Genomic DNA, 21,140 nt, shown 5'->3' with positions numbered 1-21,140 from the left:
AGACCTGAAAATTTGTGTAGATAAGAAAAAAATCTTGTCATCCATTGCACCCAAAATATCTAAATATCTCAAATACATATTGACTGAACATGCAGACGTTGAACCTTTAGCGAGAAGAACTTCGCCCCTTTGTCTGTACTGATCTGTTTTGGATTTTTAACGCACAATGCTATGTGATCATCATGTACAAGCACATCATTGAATGTTAATGATCTAACTTCATCAAACCTAAGAAAAGCGGCAAAACAAAATAAAATCATAGTAAGATGTCATACAATTAGCAAATCACTTTCACCAATGAATTCATCACAAACTTCTTTCTTATAGACACTATGACTAGCTTTTCGTCTTGTAGCTTCTTGTAGAGAAGTAACATAGCAATTTTTGCGTTGGATCGGTTAAACCAGTACATTCATGAGCCCACTTGATTGCGTAAACGGCATTGTTCACCGGATGATGCGATGACCCGATCTGTAATAAATGCGTCATGTATAATGCCACGTGGATCGAATTTGCTGGTAATGCACTGTGTCCTTGCTCTGTGATAAAAAAAAAAACAACCAACACCTCCCGTCTCTTAAAAGCGTTGAAGAAGATTTGTTAGTGTTTTCACTTTTGCTTGACAAAATCCATCTGCTTAAGAATGGACGCATATATGTCAAATAACTTCCCGGTTCAACACCATATTTTTCTGCAGTCGTTTTATTGATGTCCTGTAAACCTGTTCCTGTAAATATATTTTACTTTTATCAAAATTTTATTTGCAGGAAAATCATGTTAAACGAAATACCCTTTTTGTCCCAAAAAAATCCATTATTTCCTCTACCCCTGCAAATAGCATGATCGTTTTGTATTTTATAAAAATTTCTTATATAGGGAATTTGAAATTCTTTTCCATATCCATCAACATCGACCAGTAGGGAGCGAATTTACACTCCTGAATTACCAATGTGCAATTGCATGTGTCATTTTCAAGTTCCCTTACCACCTCAGGAATTAACTTTAGCGGTGGTACACTCCAGTTCAAATCGTATGTACACACTTGAGAGAACGCATCAACAGCGAATGCTCCCTCACACCACTACTTGGAATTAAAATGTTTGCACTTACTGTTATGAAGATCTGCGAATCTATCACACGTATGTGGTCCTCAGATAATGTCAAAATAATCAAATACACATTGTTTTACTGACCAGTCATCACAATCTTACATCCTACTTTGAGAATCTGCCTTACTATTTTCTGCCCTGGGTATCCATTTACCTTCTGTATGAACATCCTTGTTTTTTGCACAAACTATGCACTGACATTGCAATATTTTGTAACTTTTTCTTCTTACTCCCCACTCTCGATATATGTGGTACATTTTGATTATCGCAATTTATCTCAACTAACTTGCCCTAAACCTTGTCAAGTGACTTTAATAAAATTCTCCTAACTATCTCAAGCATTCAAGCTCTCTCCAAGTGGAGCTTTGCTTACTTTGCCATTCATTCCACACTCCATACCACTCTAACTCAGTTTGCTTATCCTCTGAACATAAAGTCAAATGACCAAAACCCATGTCTGAAGCATCACAGTACACTGCCACTTTGTTTACATTGGATCCAGCATATTTCACATTCTACTAACTGATAGTGTGTGCTTTTTCTGCTGCATATGTAGCCTTTGAAAAGTCGAGATTCGTGAGACTAGAGTCGTGGGTTCGAGTAAATAGGTAGCGACTGTACCTCCGATAATCCGTGTGGCATTAGACGGGAAAGTCACTTTGTTTACATCAGACTGTGTCAACTGACTTATTGTTATTCATCTCCTCCACTGATGTCCCCCAGAATCTAAGTTCACTTACCGCCTCTGGAGACAGCATTATATTTGAATTACAACTGGAACGATTCAAAATACAGGCATATAAACACCTTGTCCTGAGTCGAACTTCATCACCCAATACTGTTTGCATTGAAATAATTTGTCCAACCACGGACGCTATATTTCCGGCTTCAAACCAAACAGCACCACAATTGTAGTTTTCCAGAACATTAGTAATGAAAACCATAAACCTTTTTCAGCCTCGGTATAGTAACCGTTATTTCATTTATGCCTCTTATTTGCTGCGATTAAAAACCAAAGTTTCTCCTTTTGAATTTTTAACTCATTAACTCTGCTTTATGCAAAGTTGAAGCACCGCCCAACCCATCATCTAAATAAAGGACTATTTTATAACCTTTGACTTCCAACATTTCTCTCATAACCTTCTAAAATATGTACTCTGATGTACTAAGTGAAAGGTAAAGATAACGAACAGTGATCAATCTCATAACTCCTATAAGCAATACAAAATAGATAGTTGGGCAAACACTGACCCCTGGACACACCAGAGGTGGGATCAGGTGCCTAGTAGGAGTAAGCATCCCCTATCGACCGGTCACACCCGCCGTGAGCCCTATATCATGATCAGGTAAACAAAGTTATCCATAGTCAAAATCAGTGTGCGAAGAAAGGCCTAACAATCGGTATGAAACTTGTCAGACAGCATTTGACCCAATGATAGGTTGTATTGACAACCAAGTCCGAATGCCAACAGTCCAACACCTTAAAACATAGTACTTACTTTTCCATTTAAAGCCTCGATATTTCTTATCTACTTCATGTATCATAATGTGATGAGGCATTCTGAAACACTAGTATTTTCGTACCTGTGCTTATACATGTATTTCAACAAATGAAGATCCATGTGTCTTGCTAGTACAAATCTCAATACAACTCCTTTTGAGCAGTTTATCGATCTCTTGATCTACAAACTCAAACCAGATCTTTTGTTACGAAGCTCAATCGGTTTTGGTGTGGTAAATAATGGCATTGTATTACCATTCTTGAGTACAGCTAAAATATACCTGTTTGTATTGCAAAGGTACATACCTTTCTCCAGTGACCCCTTTTGTTACATCGATAGCAGCACTCTACTTGACCGGGCTTCCAGGTAGATTCATTGGGCGTTGTCTGGGACGACGACAATGGTTTAGTGTAGGACCTCGGATCCCTGCGTCTCTGTTTTGCTTCTTTTACTTTCCTTTCAGTCGTGCTCTGCACTTTGGTGATGTTCTTTTCGGAATGTGATGCGATAATGCTTTTAATATATAATATAATATATATGTATATACATACTCATTTACAGCCCTTCACCCCGGTCCTGAACAATCTGCAAGGTTTATAAATTGTTGTCTGTGTTTTATGATTTCCACACCCTCCGCTATTTTAAGTTGTGCGTTCCTTGATGTTTCACCAGCTTCCTGCATTTCCGATAGGACTTTTACATTATGTTTGTGCTGCTCTTCATTGCTGCGTTTTTTAAATTTGTACCCATCGGTCATTACTTGTTCAATTCAAGCCTCTTGTCTGTCTGTTAGGTCCGAAAAACTGCTATCATTTCATCATTAGCAAAACGCACGGTTTCATTAATTTGTCGTTGAACTGCTTCTGCGTCCATTTCATCTTTCTTGTGACGAGTGGCGGCTAGAAGTGAATACCTGAATTACATTTCCAAAACCCTTTCTATTACTCCAATCTGTTGGCTAATAATGGAGCACTCCTTTTTACAATGTGCTGTGTCATTAATACAACATTTTCCCGCTATTACTAACGAAATGCAGGAAAATATACATTTAATTCTTCTCTTGAGACTCGTTGTGGTGATATATCTACATTAAGGACATATTCTGGGAGGGGAGGGAGCTACTGACAGCCATTTAGATTCCCCGGTTTAATACTTTTAATCTTATTCTATTCCTGGATAATAAGAACGGTGCGACGTCACAATGTCGAAAATATCACGATTATATCGAGCGATAATGGTGTATGTGAATATCATTATTGAAGAAACAGAATATCATGCATACATATGCAACAGGGTTTCTCCCAACAAGAATGACGAAACGCCTGTAGGGTTCAGGTCTCAATATATATTTATTCGGACACAGTGATTGGACATGACAGTATATCTCTAAAGATAGCCCTGAAATATGATAAAACAACGATATAATACTAACTTAAACAATCAAAGCCTAGTATGCTAAACGATATTTAATCCTACTGATTTATATCACCTTACAATATAGTAATATATAACTGAATCCTTTAATCAATAGAAGAAATAAATTTGATTCATTCTTTCAGTCATTTAGTAAAAGTGCAAATGGGAAGTTAATATTGCAAATATACAGAATAGACTTTTAATTAACTAGTAGTATTAGTATAAATATGTTACTTACCAGAAATTAAGGATTTTGTAGTCTGCTGTCCGTATTAACTCTTTCTAAAAATCACGTCTACTCAAATGTCTACCTAGCTTCTGAATAGTATTAATACTGCTCAAAAGTCAAAACTGGTGCTAAAACTATAGAACCGAGAAAACCAACCAAATGCAACTTGACAATCTCTGACCAATAAAAACCCTTCATACAAAATGACCACACTCAGATCCATGACCAAAACCCCCAAGGTATATAAGTTGTAAGTGTACCTTTGTGTAGTGGTGTAAATAAAGGGGTGGATCTAAGATCTAAATATGTATGAATATAAAAACATATATTTGTCAGTAATGGATTGTCAAAACTTAATACTATTACAAATATATACATCTATATACATGCATACATACGTACACACACAGATATATATATATATATATATATATATATATATATATATATATATATATCCGATATAATCTTCTAGAGTGCTAGACGTGACCTCACGGAGCTACATAAAGATGGTTTCCCCTCACTCTGACTCGTCAGGAGAAAAATGAAACCTAATGAAAAACACCTACATGACTGAGTACATGTTACACAATCAATTAAATAATCAATTCTATCTATCTATCTCTAGCGCGCTGGTTACATGCTGCTAGGAGATTTGGTTCCGCAGGTCGTGAGTTCAACCCCGGGTAGGGGCGGAAGTGGGTATCCACATAAAGTGAAATTTTCTGTGCTTTATATATATATATATATATATATATATATATATATATATATATAAAGTCACAAAATTAAATCCCTTACTCAAACTTAAATAAATATAGATAAAAGTTTGAGTACTGGATTTTATTTTTTGACTTTATTCTACCCCGATACCAAGAAAAAAGAATTTATTGAATATATATATATATATATATATATATATATATATATATATATATATATATATATTGTGTTTTTAAAAAATCACAGTATCCGGTATAAAATATTAAAAGAAATAGAAACAGAAATGAACTCGAGTTCATAAACAACACATTTCAGCACCCGAATACAGAAACATTAAAGTAAGTGAACATATAGATGTGTGTGGCCACGGACAATTCAGTGTATTTTCGTTTTATAAACTTTATACAGAAAATACTATTTCCCGACGAGAAAAAGAAAGACACTTTATTATAGGATTAAACATTCTTTTTGATGAATTTATCGATGTGTAAACTCTGGACATTTTACTCACAAACTGAATAAAAGTGCGAATTCCAATTCGTTCCCTGTATTATTAACTTCAATAATTTGAACAATTTCCCCGCACTATGTTGTTTGTTCTCCAGTGCGTATACATGTATACATAGCGTTTTTGGATTTATTGATGTGTAAATTTTTGTTTAGATTTATCTTTGTCCACCAAAACAATTGTAATGAATAACATTGGAATTATTAAGACTTTTTAACAACCGGCTCTCTCAAACTCCCCGTCGAGGCCTCATTACGTCACCTACGAATAGACCTCTCCTATGTGACGCACCACAATATACAGATTTGTATATTGTGAGTCCGCGATTATCACGCAGACAAATTACACTAAAGAAGTAGTTCGCAATTAAAAGTTTGAAGATATTAATATTAAGAGCATTAATATAAAAGTATGGATTTTATTTTAAACATAAAATGATCAAAAGATCATTAAAAAGTAGGGAGACTCTGTTCAAATTATTGTGTAAAGTAATGAACTTGATGTTTACCTTCTTGTTTTGAAAGTTGTTTACGTTTGACGTTATGTTTTTTCGTCATTCTACAGTGACGTCACAGTATACGCGGCCTAAGAAATCGCTATCCCATAATGCCTAAGTGGAAGAGTTTGGTTTGTGAGCAAACGAACTCTGGTGGAAGTTTGCCGGCTCTCTGTGAAATATGTTTACTGTTATTATCTATGACGTCATAATATGCTTAACGTAAAAACCTTTTCCCTTCATTCGTTTATGACGTGGTTATGTATGTGAAATGTTAGGACGCCTTTATGACGTCAGGCCATTTCAAAATTATTTTAAAATGTAATACCTGAAGATTATAAAATGAAAGCGCTTGCGTTAAAATTTTAACTTTGTGTACTGTTTATTCTATTTCTTTTCATATATATATATATATATATATATATATATATATATACGTACATACATACGTACATATATATATATATATATATACAAACATACATTCTGCTGGAACTTATCAGTTTAAATCTAATAAAAAAAAAATGATTATATGTGTATGTATGATGTCCATTGATGTTATATATATATATTACATACATTCTGGAACTTGTCAGTTTATATTTAATGAAAAAATATAATTGTATGTGTATGTTTGATGTCCATAAATGTTGATTACATTTGTTAACCAGATTCATCAAGCGCTTCTTGTTCGCCGTTTACGGAGAATTCAACAACCTACATTAGCGGTGAAGCAGGTACAAATATCGAAATATCTAGTGGAGAGGCAGGTACAAATACCGAAATATCTAGTGGTGAGGCAGGTACAAATACCGAAATATCTAGTGGTAAGGCAGGTACAAATACCGAAATATCTATAGTGGTGAGGTAGGTACAAATACCGAAATATCTGTAGTGGTGAGGCAGGTACAAATACCGAAATATCTAGTGGAGAGGCAGGTACAAATACCGAAATATTTAGTGGTGAGGCAGGTACAAATACCGAAATATCTAGTGGTAAGGCAGGTACAAATACCGAAATATCTATAGTGGTGAGGCAGGTACAAATACCGAAATATCTATAGTGGTGAGGCAGGTACAAATACCGAAATATCTAGTGGTGAGGCAGGTACAAATACCGAAATATCTAGTGGTAAGGCAGGTACAAATACCGAAATATCTATAGTGGTGAGGCAGGTACAAATACCGAAATATCTAGTGGAGAGGCAGGTACAAATACCGAAATATCTAGTGGTAAGGCAGGTACAAATACCGAAATATCTATAGTGGTGAGGCAGGTACAAATACCGAAATATCTGTAGTGGTGAGGCAGGTACAAATACCGAAATGTCTGGCGATGAAGCAGGTACATATCTAAAGAATGAAAATAGAAGATAACGATCAGATATTAATCTCATAAATCCTATGAAGAATACAAAATTAAGAATCCGGCAAACACAGACCCCTGGACATTTCAGAGGTGGGATTGAGTAGTACATAGGAGGAGTAAGCATCCTCTGTTGATCGGTCACACGCGCCGTGAGTCATATATCAAGTCATATATCTTGATCAGTTTAAACGGTGTAGTCCGTATCCATAATCAGCGTATTAAGAACGATGTAACAATTAGAATGAAACACGTCAGACAGCATTCCTAACGTCAGGTTGTAGTGGTAAATTAGATCATTATAACGGCCATAGATTTTGCGAATTGCTGACTTTAAACCATCTTCGCTAGCCAAGGGTTTTCGGTCCACTCCGCTCAGTTTATGGGGAGTGGAGTGGACCGAAAACCCTTGGCTAGCGAAGATGACTATAAACAAGATTGTTGAAATTTGGGAACATAATCTTATAAGTATAGGATGTTTAAAGCTCCGGTGTTTGCAGGAAAGTGTTGATGGAATATGTGTTATTTTGTATTGCTTGTAGGAGTTATGAGATTGATCACTGTTCGTTATCTTCACCTTGCATTATTTACAATTGGATTGATTTCGTTAATTCTTGATGTACTTTGTGTTTTTGTGTTGTAGATGTAACAGTTTGGGTGGTACTTGCCGGTGTGCTAACGGTGTGTGTAGTTGTCGCCTTATTGGTGGTGTATTACATACGGTAATGTATTATGCTTTAGACTTCTGCACCAAACATTAGCGAATGATTTCTCCTTTAAAAATGGACACATGTAAACTTTGAACCAATTAAATTTCATATGAGAAAATTAGTTTTTCATATTGTTAGGGTCCTATATATATATATATATATATATATATATATATATATATATATAAAAGCACTAAGTTCCAACAACACCCGATACCTAAAGTGTCGGATCCACAACATGGATACAAGGTCAAATACAAAAAGTTATACAAAGCACTAAAATGACCAACGACACGAACAACCAGATTGTCAAATTTTCGGGACGACCCGTCCCTTCTATTCTAGTCTCTTTTTTCGGAGTAAAATTTAATTTAAAAAACACTTTCTATAGAAATATTTCGACCGTGTTACCGGTCTTCTTCAGTAGTTTTTAACTGTCACAGCAACGTAACGCAAGACTACATACACAAAAGTACTTAAGAAATGAAACTTATAAATCTTTGTTTGATACAAGCATCAAACAAAGAATTATAAGTTTTATTTCTTATCATTTAATTATGTTTTTAAGATAGAAAAACAAATAGTTTCTCCCATCAAAAAGCTTGAATTAACGTTTTTGAAATGGCGTGTAGGAATACATATATGTAAGAATGAAACAACAACAAAACGGCATGGCTGTGCGTTTAGGTCAGGAACCGTTACTGTGCAGATTTAAATGGATTATACGCCAAATTAAAGGTGCAAGGGTTAAAAGCTGAATTAAATATAAAGGAAGATAAGTAGCGACTGGATTTATGCTGCATTGTGTTGGAGGAGACGTTGAACACTGGTTGTGTCGTTGGAACGGTGGAATGCAACTCGGCTCCATTTCAATATCGAGTAAAAAGTTCAACACCTCTTCATCTTAAACGCACTCGTTGACTGAGCCCCATATAACGCAGTTCAATTTCATTAATATTTACCAGATCAGAAGTCGCCACTTGTTCCGTCATGTTATCGATCTCGTAAAGTAGACGATTCATACCGGGAACTCGTGTAATCTCTCTACTTCTACCAGTAAGTGGTCTACGTCATCAAGTTGACTATTCTGTCACGTCATCGCTTATGTATGTTCTTTCTTTAAATTAATTTTTATTTTATTCATATCTTTAGTTGTGCTTATTTTTGATAGCAATGAAAAACAAAAATCAAACGAATGCATGCTTGTGTGGAAATCCCGTTCTGTAAATAGCGCTAAAATTAGAACGGGGAAGACGCATTCCAGAGAAAAGTAGTCCCGCGTGCTTAGTGCAGATGAACTCCGAACGAAATTTTGACAGAGAAATCAAACGAATTTTTCAACTAATCAGCATTGTTGATAAGTCATCAATTTAAAGGTTCAAACTCCCCATCGAGGCCTCATTACGTCACCTACGAATAGACCTCTCCTATGTGACGCAGCACAATATACAGATTTGTATATTGTGAGTCCACGATTATCACGCAGGCAAATAACACTAAAGAAGTAGTTCGCAGTTAAAAGTTTGAAGATATTGATATTAAGAGCATTAATATAAAAGTATGGATTTTACTTTAACCATAAAATGATCAAAAGATCATTAAAAAGTAGGGAGACTCTGTTCAAATTGAACGTAAACAACTTTCAAAACAAGAACGTAAACATCAAGTTCATTACTTTACACAATAATTTGAACAGAGTCTCCCTACTTTTTAATGATCTTTGGATCATTTTATGTTTAAAGTAAAATCCATACTTTTATATTAATGCTCTTAATGTCAATATCTTCAAACTTTTAACTACGAACTACTTCTTTAGTGTTATTTGCCTGCGTGATAATCGCGGACTCACAATATACAAATCTGTGTATTGTACTGCGTCACATAGGAGAGGTCTATTCGTAGGTGACGTAATGAGGCCTCGACGGGGAGTCTGCCGAGATTCGAGGAGTTCCGATTGCTATCTCACCCGTAGTCTGGTCCCCCTTCCCACAATTCCGTTCGCGCACTCTCTACATTGTAGAGAGTGCGCGAACGGAATTGTGGGAAGGGGGACCAGACTATCTCACCCGAGGGAAACAATCGTAACTACTCGGCTATTTCCGTAATCGCAAATGAACCTCGTATGTGGATCGACGCCATCAGTCTGTTGCCATGTGTACACAAATGCAACTATGACGTCACAGTCGTACGTTACAATATGAAACGCGAGCTTTCAAATGCATGTAAAATATCATACATATCTAAGGTATTCTACCACTATCATTTTCCACTTACATGTTTATGTATTAGAGTGAATAAAACGTTAATGATACCAAAACTAATCTGTGGCGAAAATACAAATAACACATTATACAGGGATTCAGTTCTAGCCTTTTCACCTCATCCACATGCAGGCGCGCTTCCGGCGAAGAAATGCATCGATTTGATGCAAATCTTGCGCCGATCCACGTCCGAGTCTTCTTACCGGTTACGGAAAAAGACGAGCGCGTGATCCGATTGACGACGGAAATAGTCTCGAAACTATTTACCGAATGCTATATTTTCCCGTGTTTTCTTTTCTGTGACGTCAAAGTCTGATAACTCTAATTAGTTTACCACTCGGATCATCTCGGTCGATTTCATCTAGGCTAATGCCGAATGTTAGTTTACTTCACTTTGGTGTGTCTGACACAAATAAAGTCTACTTCGGTATAATGAAACACCTATTTACTGACTATTCGGACAATAGCAAATTTATTGTCCCCAAGACAGCAACTATTACCCGAGGCGCAGCCGAGGGAAATAGTTGCTGTCTTGGGAGACAAAAAAATTGCTATTGTCCGAATAGCCAGTAAATAGGTGTATAATATCCCTTACTTGTCGTAAGAGGCGACTAAATAGGGCGGTTCTTCGGATGAGACCACAGGAACCGAGGTCCCCTGACACAGCACGTGTGGAATGATAAAAATGTCTCTCTGCTCAAAGGCTGTCAGCGCCGAGTATAGGCCTAAATTTTGCAGCCCTTCACCGGCAGTGGTGACGTCTCCATATGAGTGAAACACACTCGAGGGGGTGTTAGCAATATACAACCAACCAACCTCCGGGGGCTTTCGGTAGTCACCTCAACAAAGACACCAAGATCATTAGAACATTATAATCTTTGTTGGGGAGCATTTCCTGACGTCCTTGTAAGAATGAAATATTCTTGTATAGAACTTAACACAAGAAATATACAAATAACTGAATATTGTGAAATTAATCACAAAGTAAAAAAAGAACAAATTATGATTGTAATGATGATAATGAAGATGATAATTATGATGATATTTATGATTCTAGTACTTGCAGGAAAAAGTCCTCAAGAGATCAGGGTAACAGATATATTCCCACACACTCAAATGCGACGTATGCACACTCTAGTGAAAACAATGGCATCGAAAGCACATCTCCCTACGATGAAGTTAACAATACGAGTCCAATGGGAAAAGATGATAAAGCGAAAATAGCTGCTCAGGAAACATTCAATAATAGAATGGCTTATGATATGCCAAAAAGAAATCAAGAAAGTGAAAAAGAACCGGACGAAGATTATGACCACCTCCATGATATGAACACAAGTAATACGTCAGCAAGGAATGATGACGTATATAGCCATATGACGGGTCAACATAACACGTCACCATTATTAGCTGATGACACTTATGATCATACAATCAAGATGGAGGGTGAATATGGAGCACAACAGCTTCATCACGATGACAATGAGACATATGATCATGCCCATGTTCCTGATGAAATGTACAGTTTGCTACATCAAGATACCCATAGTACAGAAAACGTATACGACCACGCAGAAAAATAATGTTTGGTGACTATCAGAATTTTTGTTCTAAGTATAGAGTATACGGCCGATCGTAAGCGGATCAGCTGTAAGAGTCCAGAGAATATTTAGTGAAACGTTGATATAGATAGACGTACATTTCATGGGTGTTGGTATCCTCTTGATTTACAATTCCGTCAGAGAGATTTGTAAATCAATGTCAAGGTCTACTATGAGACCTCTGATAGTTTTGATAATCATTGAATTACATCCATGTCTACCACTCAAGTTTCATACATCTATATTCAAATTTGCATGATATATTTCAAATGTCTGTCTTTATGTTCTCAGTCTTGTGATCCCTATTCAAGATTTGTGACTTATGTCGGTGTATTGTTGTTTGCAAACTTGTGGAGTATATACCTTCTTTGTTCAAAATCTTGTGATTTCTATTCGATGTAGTTCATTGTGAATTTTAATTAAAACCTAGTGTTACATGTGATGTAAAGTATTTGATTCGTATAGAAAATATGATATTGAAATATTTTTGAAAGTTATGATTATATTTCAGACTTTGAAATTTATATATATTTTTTAAATGACTTAAATTCAAACATCTTGAAACTTGCATCCTAAATCTGTGAGTACAACTTACACTATTTTCATATTAAAATCATCAATTTATAAAATCTGAATTAGAAATTTTACGTACATCATGATTTTATTTCCAATGTAAATGACATGATTTGCACAAGGTGTCCAAATAGAATCAAGCTGTTTTCTTAGTATGAAAGGTCAAGGTAACGATCAGTGATCAATTTCATAACTTCTATAAGGAATCCAAAATTAAGAGTTAGGCAAACACCGAACCCTGCATATACCAGAGATGGGATCGGGTACCTAGGAGGAGTAAGCATCCCCTGTCGACTGGTCACACCGTCCGTGAGCCCAATGTCTTGATCAGGTAAACAGAATAATCCGTAGTCAAAATGTATGTGCCAAGAACACGAATATGAAATAAGGAGTAAGAATCCCCGATAAGTAATAAAAGTTGTTATAATGATTATGCATGCTGTCGTAGTACGAATTATGATAATTTTGATGTTTACTAGCCTTGAATGACGTATTTATTGCATAAACAACATGCCTTTAATGTCTAAAATACTTTCTACTTATTTCAAAAGGCATTTTGGATCTTGTTGAGTCAATATGAATATATCGATATTTTACATGTTTTCCTTTTACTGTTCTATGTAATTCACTTAACAATGTACCAACCATTTTGCCAGTCTTCCCGTACGTAATTCGTTTTCTGCAATTTCATTGGCTAAGAAGCTTGATTCTGGCTTATTAAATTAAGCTATTATTTTTAGTACTTCATTGGTTTTAGTTAGCCATTGATGAGGAGTTGCATCTGGAGATTTACTGACTCTGCTAGGGTCAAGAACAAGAGTTTCTCGCTCGTTAATCTTCACTTACTTTAGAGTAGAGTTTTTTAAAATGCAGTAAAAATATATACCATGTAGTGTTAATAAACAGGGTTTTTTTTATCTTATAGTGAAGATACCTTTGTAGAGTCACTTACTGTGGTTCAGAGCAGAATTATCCCTTGCCTTATTATTTTCCAGAGTTAGTATCTTCATATTAAGGCTATCCCAGTGTTTATATTTAGCCTTGCCCTACATTACTTTGAGGTGTATGGGTATTTTGGGTAAACTTTATTTCCTCCTTGTACTGGCCAGGGATGAGAACTTTTCCTTTAGTAAATGTGTAATCAATTTATTTCGTTATGATGTTGAAATGTCGATGACAATGACGACAACAATGAAAACGACTTACTACAACACATGTAAAAGATTAACATTGTAAATACAAATTACTTCAAATATGATAATACATCCTAGCCATGTTAATTAGGATGCAGTACACATACTAGAAAAATGTATATAATGAATGGGATTCGCTTTATTAACGATTGCAGTTACTATTGACTGTACCTAAGTACTAACACATGTGCGAAGAGTCATAACTCTTTCAACCGTAGACTGTAAACATACATGGTGCAGATGGAGTTATCTTCCGTAGTTACAGGATTATGCAATAAAAATATGGTTTCTTTAAATTTCAATAAACTTCATAAAAAAAGAATTTGAATGATATGTGTTAGTGACTGTACATTCATTTTTTTTTTAATTCTGATTTTTATGAAAAGAAACAGGCCTTGGGTAAATGAGGTGTGCTTGGATGAAATTGAGCCCAATTTGAGCAATTCCAATAGAGAATGTGCGCGTGTGAAATTTGGATTTTTCACCTATTTGTTTGTAATGGATGACAGTGATTTTTTTTTTATATTGTTGTGGAAGGCCTTACTTTGTATGTCAGAAAATTGTTGATAATTTTATGTGGTATACTTATATTTTATTGAGATTTGATGTGTAAAATTGCAATTGAAATGTGATGATGTTCTTGATTAAACTTATCAAATCTAATTTTAAATGTGTTGTTCAATTCCTTTGAAATATAGTTGGTATCATGTAGAATTATCTTATCTTTAATTGTAATGGAAAGATGGAGAACATTACTCACTGCACCCAGCAAGGCATTCTCATTTTCCTGGACAAGGTCAAGTTGAGCTGGGGGGGAGGGGGGGAGGGGGGGTCCTGTAGAAACAAGATAATACATATTGTCACTTATGGAGATGTTAAGCATCCAAACATCAAACTCAATCATTAGATTTCAGATAACAGAAAGAGAAAGACAAAACTAGCATTACAGTCAAAAATTGGTAAAAATGAAAGGGGAAAGTAAGGCAAAAAGTGGATATTTCAGAGTAAAAGATGGCCGCCGCAGAGGGTCAGCCCATGAAGGATGAGAAAGAAGGGGGAAAGATATTACGTACACCAGGAAACAGACTCTGGAGGAAGTCAGTAAAACGGGAGCATGCATATTACAAGACCATGCAGACAGTACACAGCACTTTAAGCACCATCATGCAACTGCGGCCAAGGGGCACCTGTGACGAGACAAAAACTACCTGCATCCCCAACAACGAGAATAACACGTATAGACTTTCCCACATGGGAAAACTGTGTGAAATGTTTAACCTAGCCTACCACCAGCACAAACGAGAGAGCCCAAACTGCCCAACCAATCTTCAATTTGACTACCCAGCTGAACAACAAAAGAGAGTCTGCTAGGTAGAGAGCCTAAAGTGCAGGTACTGTACTTACCACAGCCAGAGTACCAAACTCTACGAGGAAGTCGACACCGGAAAACGTGGACCCAAGCCAGCCAAGCCAAACCTATCTGTATGGGTAGCCCTCCTGGACAATCCAATCATGAGAACTGGACTGCAGGAAATTTTCCATGCCCTCAACTGTCCAGCACCCTCAGCAAATTGTTTACAACACAATGCAAACAATGTTGGGCCCATGCTTGTGGAAATGGTTCAGGAGGACTTACGAGGAGAAAGGGCTCATCTCAAAGACCTCATCGAGAACTGTGGGTTCCCACGGGATACACCAATACCTGTGGAAGGCAACGGGCGGTACAATAATCCTCTGTACTGGTCTCGAGACAGAAATCCTTTTCAGCCAGCAACCCAGGCAACATATACCATGTTTGAAAATGTAACGGAACAGAAACAAAATTATTGGCTGCATCACCAAAACAAGCTCTGCAAGAGAAGGTCACAGGAAATACCATGTCCGGAACAAGCTCTGCAAGAGAAGATCACAGGAAATACCATGTCCGGAACAAGCTCTGCAAGAGAAGATCACAGGAAATACCATGTCCGGAACAAGCTCTGCAAGAGAAGATCACAGGAAATACCATGCCCTGAACAAGCTCTGCAAGAGAAGATCACAGGAAATACCATGCCCGGAACACCCTGGAAAATACACAGCCAACCTACGACTACAGGATCCCATAGGGAAGGAGGACAAGGCGACAGAGAAAATCTGCCGGGAATTTCTCAACGATCAAGAGCTCACACTAATCAGCCACTTCACCACAGTCGGAGATAGTGTTGCTTTCCGGGGCGTCGAGAGGTCCATTCCCGAGTCTGGTCAAGCGGTCCCAGAAAAAAGCAGTTGGCAATGCCAAGTTCAGCGAGGGAATGTTTCCTGGACGTACAGCTGCCCAAAAACTGGCCATCAAAAGAAAATTCTCAGATGACTTCATGAAGAGATGCACCGTAGAATACGACATAGCAGTGAAGAAGTTCCGAGGTGACGCAGGAAAGCTGGTCAACACCCTGAGTTATGTCACGGATGTCATAATACACTGCTACTCGGGCAGATGTGGCAAGACCTGTGCCGAACACTCTCTCGTCTGCGGCACATCAGAAAGATACTGGGCCAAAGACTACCTCCCAAACCATACCAGAACACTTAACCCGACGGACGACGATGAGGAAACCTTACATCAGCTCATAAACTTCCGATTCAGCCGGACAACACTGATAGCTACCAGATATGGGACTAACACTCAGTAGTCCGAGGGACTACATCGCGGGTATTCAAAATCCATCCCAAAGAATGTTACCTGTTCTCGGAACTTTGAGCCTCAGTTCTTCTCATCTATACACCGGATGAACCATGGACCCGGAAAATCGACTGCCCTCAAGTGTGCTGTACTCGGTTCATCAATTCCTGAAGGCACTCGTCTTACACGGCAACTGAAGAGAAAACAAGAGTTGTACGAACACAGCAAACAGAGGAAAAGATCTAAGACCTATCGTACCAGGAGACAAGTCCTTGTGAGAGAAAAATTCGATCTATATTTCCAGAAAGGGACCGAGACCCAAACAGGATATCTGAAAGGCATGAGTGATCCCCCCTTACCACAGTGTTGCCTAAGGAAAAGTAATGAACACTCCCAATCGGAACTCCTCGAATGTCTCGCACACTCGACATAGATCTCGGATGTAATACGATGGCATCCATGAGTGAATTTGATGCATTGTCAATTGTGACGTCACAGCAATGCATCAAATTCGCTCATGGATGCCATCGTATTACATCCGAGATCTATGCTGAGTGCACGAGACATTCGAGGAGTTCCGATTGGAACACTCCTACATTAAGTAGGAAAAAAATAGTGTCGAGTGAAATTGACTTACCTCTATCTAACTCTCAAAAAGATAATCTGGATATCCCGGGTGCTTCAGACAGACTTTAGGTACTAAATGTGTACATATTTGCCTTTCTTTATTTATGTGTGGTGCTTCTAAACATAAATGAAGTGGATTAATGCAAAGACTGTTGTGACATGTGTGTGATACATGTTTATTATGTGGAATGTGTAATGCATTTGTATGTAACATGTACATGAGCCTGTGTGCCAATAAAACTTTACGTGTACCCTCTGGAAATGTTATTTTAACTCTGCCATAGATATTCCCCCTACCCTGTCTGTTTGTAGCCAAGTTAACATCATAGAAATTGCACCCCAACCCATTGACCCTACCCCTATCTACCTTCTCTAGTAAAACAGCTAATTTCTCTTCTCGCCACGTGGCATCCATTGTGGGTTTTTTTCAAATATGTCTATGTAATTACCCAGACTCCCCATTTCGATTTAAAAAGTACACCAAATACGTGGATATACATTTACCTCCCGGATTGCCTCGCTGCAGGTTGCACCATTCTATTAATTTTGCCTATATGTTCTTACCAAAATTACTCACCTTTGAAATGCCCCTGCTTCCTTAAAGTAAACTTATCAGACGTTTTACTTTCACACCATGTAGTACAGTTCTTAATGAGCATTTTAATACCAAAAAATACATACCCATCTAGCAAGGCGTGGGAGTTTGTTTACATCGAAGTCAAGCACGTGCAAAATCAGCTGGTCAAAAGATCTACAGCTAAAATTCAAAAAAAATATTTAAATCCTTCTTTCGTGTTTTTACTCACAAAATTTCAAACACAATACTTGAATTTACACCTCACAAAAAATTGGGGGGGGGGGGGGCTACCTCATAAGGAAAATCCCATAAAACAAGCAAAGTTCCAGGAATTATTTTCTTTCGGCCTCTACATAAATAGAGTGATGCAACCTGAAACTCGTGCATGAAGAATAATACCTACACCTAACACTCAAACTTCATCGATAGTATTCAGGGATTTACTGAGATTCTATTTACTACTGGTAAAGGGTACCTTTCCCTCTTTGACAACAAATGAATATTTCCCCTTCCACAGGTAAACATTCCCCTTGAAATGTAGAAACTACGTGATAGGGTATAGGAATTTTAACAAAAATCATTTTATACATCGAAATATTTTTCTATGATTAACAAAGTCTTACAATATAGACAAGGATCAGTAATCAATCAATTCATGTGCCTAATTTTAGATATTATGATCTGAGAATGTCCCCCTCCCCTCCTCTGGAGGAAGCTTATGACTGCTCTGTCAAAAATTCCACTTAAATATGAAATGGGTAATAAGATGTAAAAGCTGGATAAATCCCTGGTATTATATATGTTAAGTGTAAATATAAATGCATGTACACTTAAATGATAGATTTATACTGATATTACTAAGTATGTATAGTGTCTATTAAATGAATTAGTATAAACCTACATGTAATGCACTGTAACTACATTGTTAAACATCGCAATAATAACATACAAAGTTAACACTTACCAATTTAGAAGCTTTCCCGATAGCAAAATTAGGTTTTACTACAAAGCAAAATTTAGGCCTATGCTCGGTGCTTACGGTTTTTGAGCAGGAGGGATCTTTATCGTGCCACTCCTGCTGGGACATGGGGCCTCGGTTTTGCGATTTCATCCAAAGAACTGTCCCATTTAGTCGCCTTTTACGACCGACAAGCAAGGGGTACTGAGGACCTATTCTAACCTAGATCCCCAAGAGTAGTACTATCAAAAGTACTAAACCACATAAACAGTGATCAATCTCATATTATTTAAATAAAACTATCAAAAAAATTCAGTTGGATACTGGTACAATTTACAAATAGTCAGATATATTAGAAGGTGTCAAGAAATATTATGAAGCCTTATATACTAATAATGATTTTAACTTAATTAATGTCGACCTGGAAAGCATCATCTCAGATTACAATTCTCCTAAGTTAGATACACATGCAACCAAAAAACTGGAGGATGATATTGAAGAAGCAGAGGTTCTTAAAGTTTTAAAAAATATGAAAAACAACAAATCCCCGGGTAGCGATGGTTATACAACTGAATTCTTTAAATTTTTTGGGAAGGACATTAAATATTATGTTGTTAGAGCTATTAATTGTATATATCATAAGAGGGAACTTTTTATTTCGCAAAGACTAGGAATCATTTCATGCTTACCTAAAGGGGATACACCAAGACAGTTTTTAAAAAAAACTGGCGACCAATTACACTTTTAAATGTATTATACAAAATTATATCTGGTTGTCTCAGCTTTAGAATTAAACAAGTTTTGGATTATATAATATCCGATACACAGTCTGGTTTTTTAAAAGGTAGATATATAGGGGAGAATACTCGATTTATCTATGATATTATGTCATACACTGAAAGAAATAATATCCCAGGTCTTCTAGTTCTCAATGATTTCGAAAAGGCCTTCGACTCAATGTCGTGGTCATTCATATATAAAGTTTTAAAGTATTTTGGTTTTTTGGGAAAACTTTATTCAATGGATAAAAATCTTAAACACAAATTTCAGAGCCTCAGTTTTACAGAGTGGCTTTTTATCTGAACAGTTTGATATACAAAGGGGATGTAGGCAGGGTGATCCCATTGCACCTTATTTATTCATCCTATGTGCAGAAATTCTTGCAATATTAATTAAACAAAACAAAAGTATAAAAGGCATATGTATAGAAAACACAGAACACAAAATATTGCAACATGCAGATGATTCTTCACTAGCCCTTGACGGTTCACCTGAATCGCTTTTTGCAGCTCTAGATACGATAGAATTTTTTTCCAGTTTTTCTGGTCTAAGGATTAATTCTTCTAAAACAAAAATTGTTTGGATTGGTTCAAAGAAATTTTCAGATCAAGTTTTTCACCATACAAGATGGAAATTAGATTGGGGATCAACAACTTTTAATTTATTGGGTATTAATTTTTCAGTTGACCTTACAGAAATTGAAGATATAAATTTCGGAATTCAAATACCAAAAATCGTTGCTCTTACTGAACAGTGGAAAAGAAGGATTCTTACTCCCATTGGGCGGGCTACTGTCATTAAAACCTTGCTTATTCCAAAATTGAATCATTTGTTTATATCACTTCCTACTCCAAAGAAAGAAACAATCTCTTATTTATACAAAATTATTTTTGAATTCCTATGGAAATCTAGTGTAGATAAAGTTAAGAGGTCTGTGATAACACAAGACTATTTATCGGGTGGTATCAAGATGGTTGATATAAGCAACTTTATTACATCATTGAAATGCTCTTGGATTAAAAGGCTTACTAGGTCCAACTGTCAGAAACCATGGATGAATTTTTTTTTTTTTTGCCATGTATGGAAATGATATTTTAAAGAAATTATATGACTTTGGAGATAGTTTTATTGTGGAACAATTATGTGTTAAAAGCAATGTTTTTTGGAAGGATGTTTTTAATGCTTGGTTTTTTTATTTGAAGACTAGTCAAAATCTTCCAAATATTAAAAATAATTTTCATAATATTCCAGTGTGGTACAATTCTAATATTAGAATTGCGGGAAAACCTGTGTTTTATGAGAAATGGTATGAAAAGGGGATTAAAGCTGTTCAAGATTTTTTTGATAATGATTGTAACTTCCATACCATAGAAAAATTTCAGTGTTTATACAATCTTCAAGAAGTATGTGTAATGAAATACAATAGCATTATTACTGCAATTTCAAAATATTTAAAATGTCTGTCAATTGATAGACACTCAACCAAACAAAATGTTAATCCATGTATGCCTATATTTTTTGAACCAGTTTTATTACATGAAAGATGTTCTAATATTATTTACAATATTTTAAATGCAAAAGAAGATATCCCAACTTCTATGGGCAAGTGGAAAACTGAACTATCTTCATATGGAGTAGATGATATTTCAGTGCAAGATGTGTTTAAAATTTGTTTCAAAACATCTAGTGATTCTTCTGTTCAGTGGCTACAGTTTAGAATTTTACATAGAATTCTTCCTGTTGGTTATTATTTGAAAAACATTAGTGTTAAAACAGATGATCTCTGTAGATTTTGTACAAGTAATATTGAAACAATAACACATATTTTTACTTCGTGTAATAAGACCCAAACATT

General features: G+C 36.2%; 1 protein-coding gene across 5 annotated transcripts in view; it reads left to right on the top strand.

Moving 5' to 3' along the window:
- LOC125646625 (MAM and LDL-receptor class A domain-containing protein 2-like) overlaps nt 1-12,358 on the top strand; it is a 39,205-nt gene extending 26,847 nt beyond the window's left edge. For 2 of the 5 annotated variants that reach the window (XM_056142196.1, XM_056142201.1), the window contains 3 exons: nt 6,655-6,753; nt 7,993-8,071; nt 11,378-12,358. In XM_056142196.1, coding sequence (XP_055998171.1) covers nt 6,655-6,753; nt 7,993-8,071; nt 11,378-11,900 — 701 coding nt within the window. In that variant the 3' untranslated portion in view covers nt 11,901-12,358. The remainder of the gene's footprint in view (nt 1-6,654; nt 6,754-7,992; nt 8,072-11,377) is intronic. The other 3 variants (XM_056142198.1, XM_056142197.1, XM_056142200.1) reach the window with 3 other exon arrangements.
- Nucleotides 12,359-21,140: the final 8,782 nt, after the last annotated feature.

This window comes from Ostrea edulis, chromosome 6 (genome assembly GCF_947568905.1).
Source record: "Ostrea edulis chromosome 6, xbOstEdul1.1, whole genome shotgun sequence".
NCBI classification, from domain to species: domain Eukaryota; kingdom Metazoa; phylum Mollusca; class Bivalvia; order Ostreida; family Ostreidae; genus Ostrea; species Ostrea edulis.
Note: the sequence above shows the minus strand (reverse complement) of the source record. Positions and strands in the feature narration are given on the sequence as shown.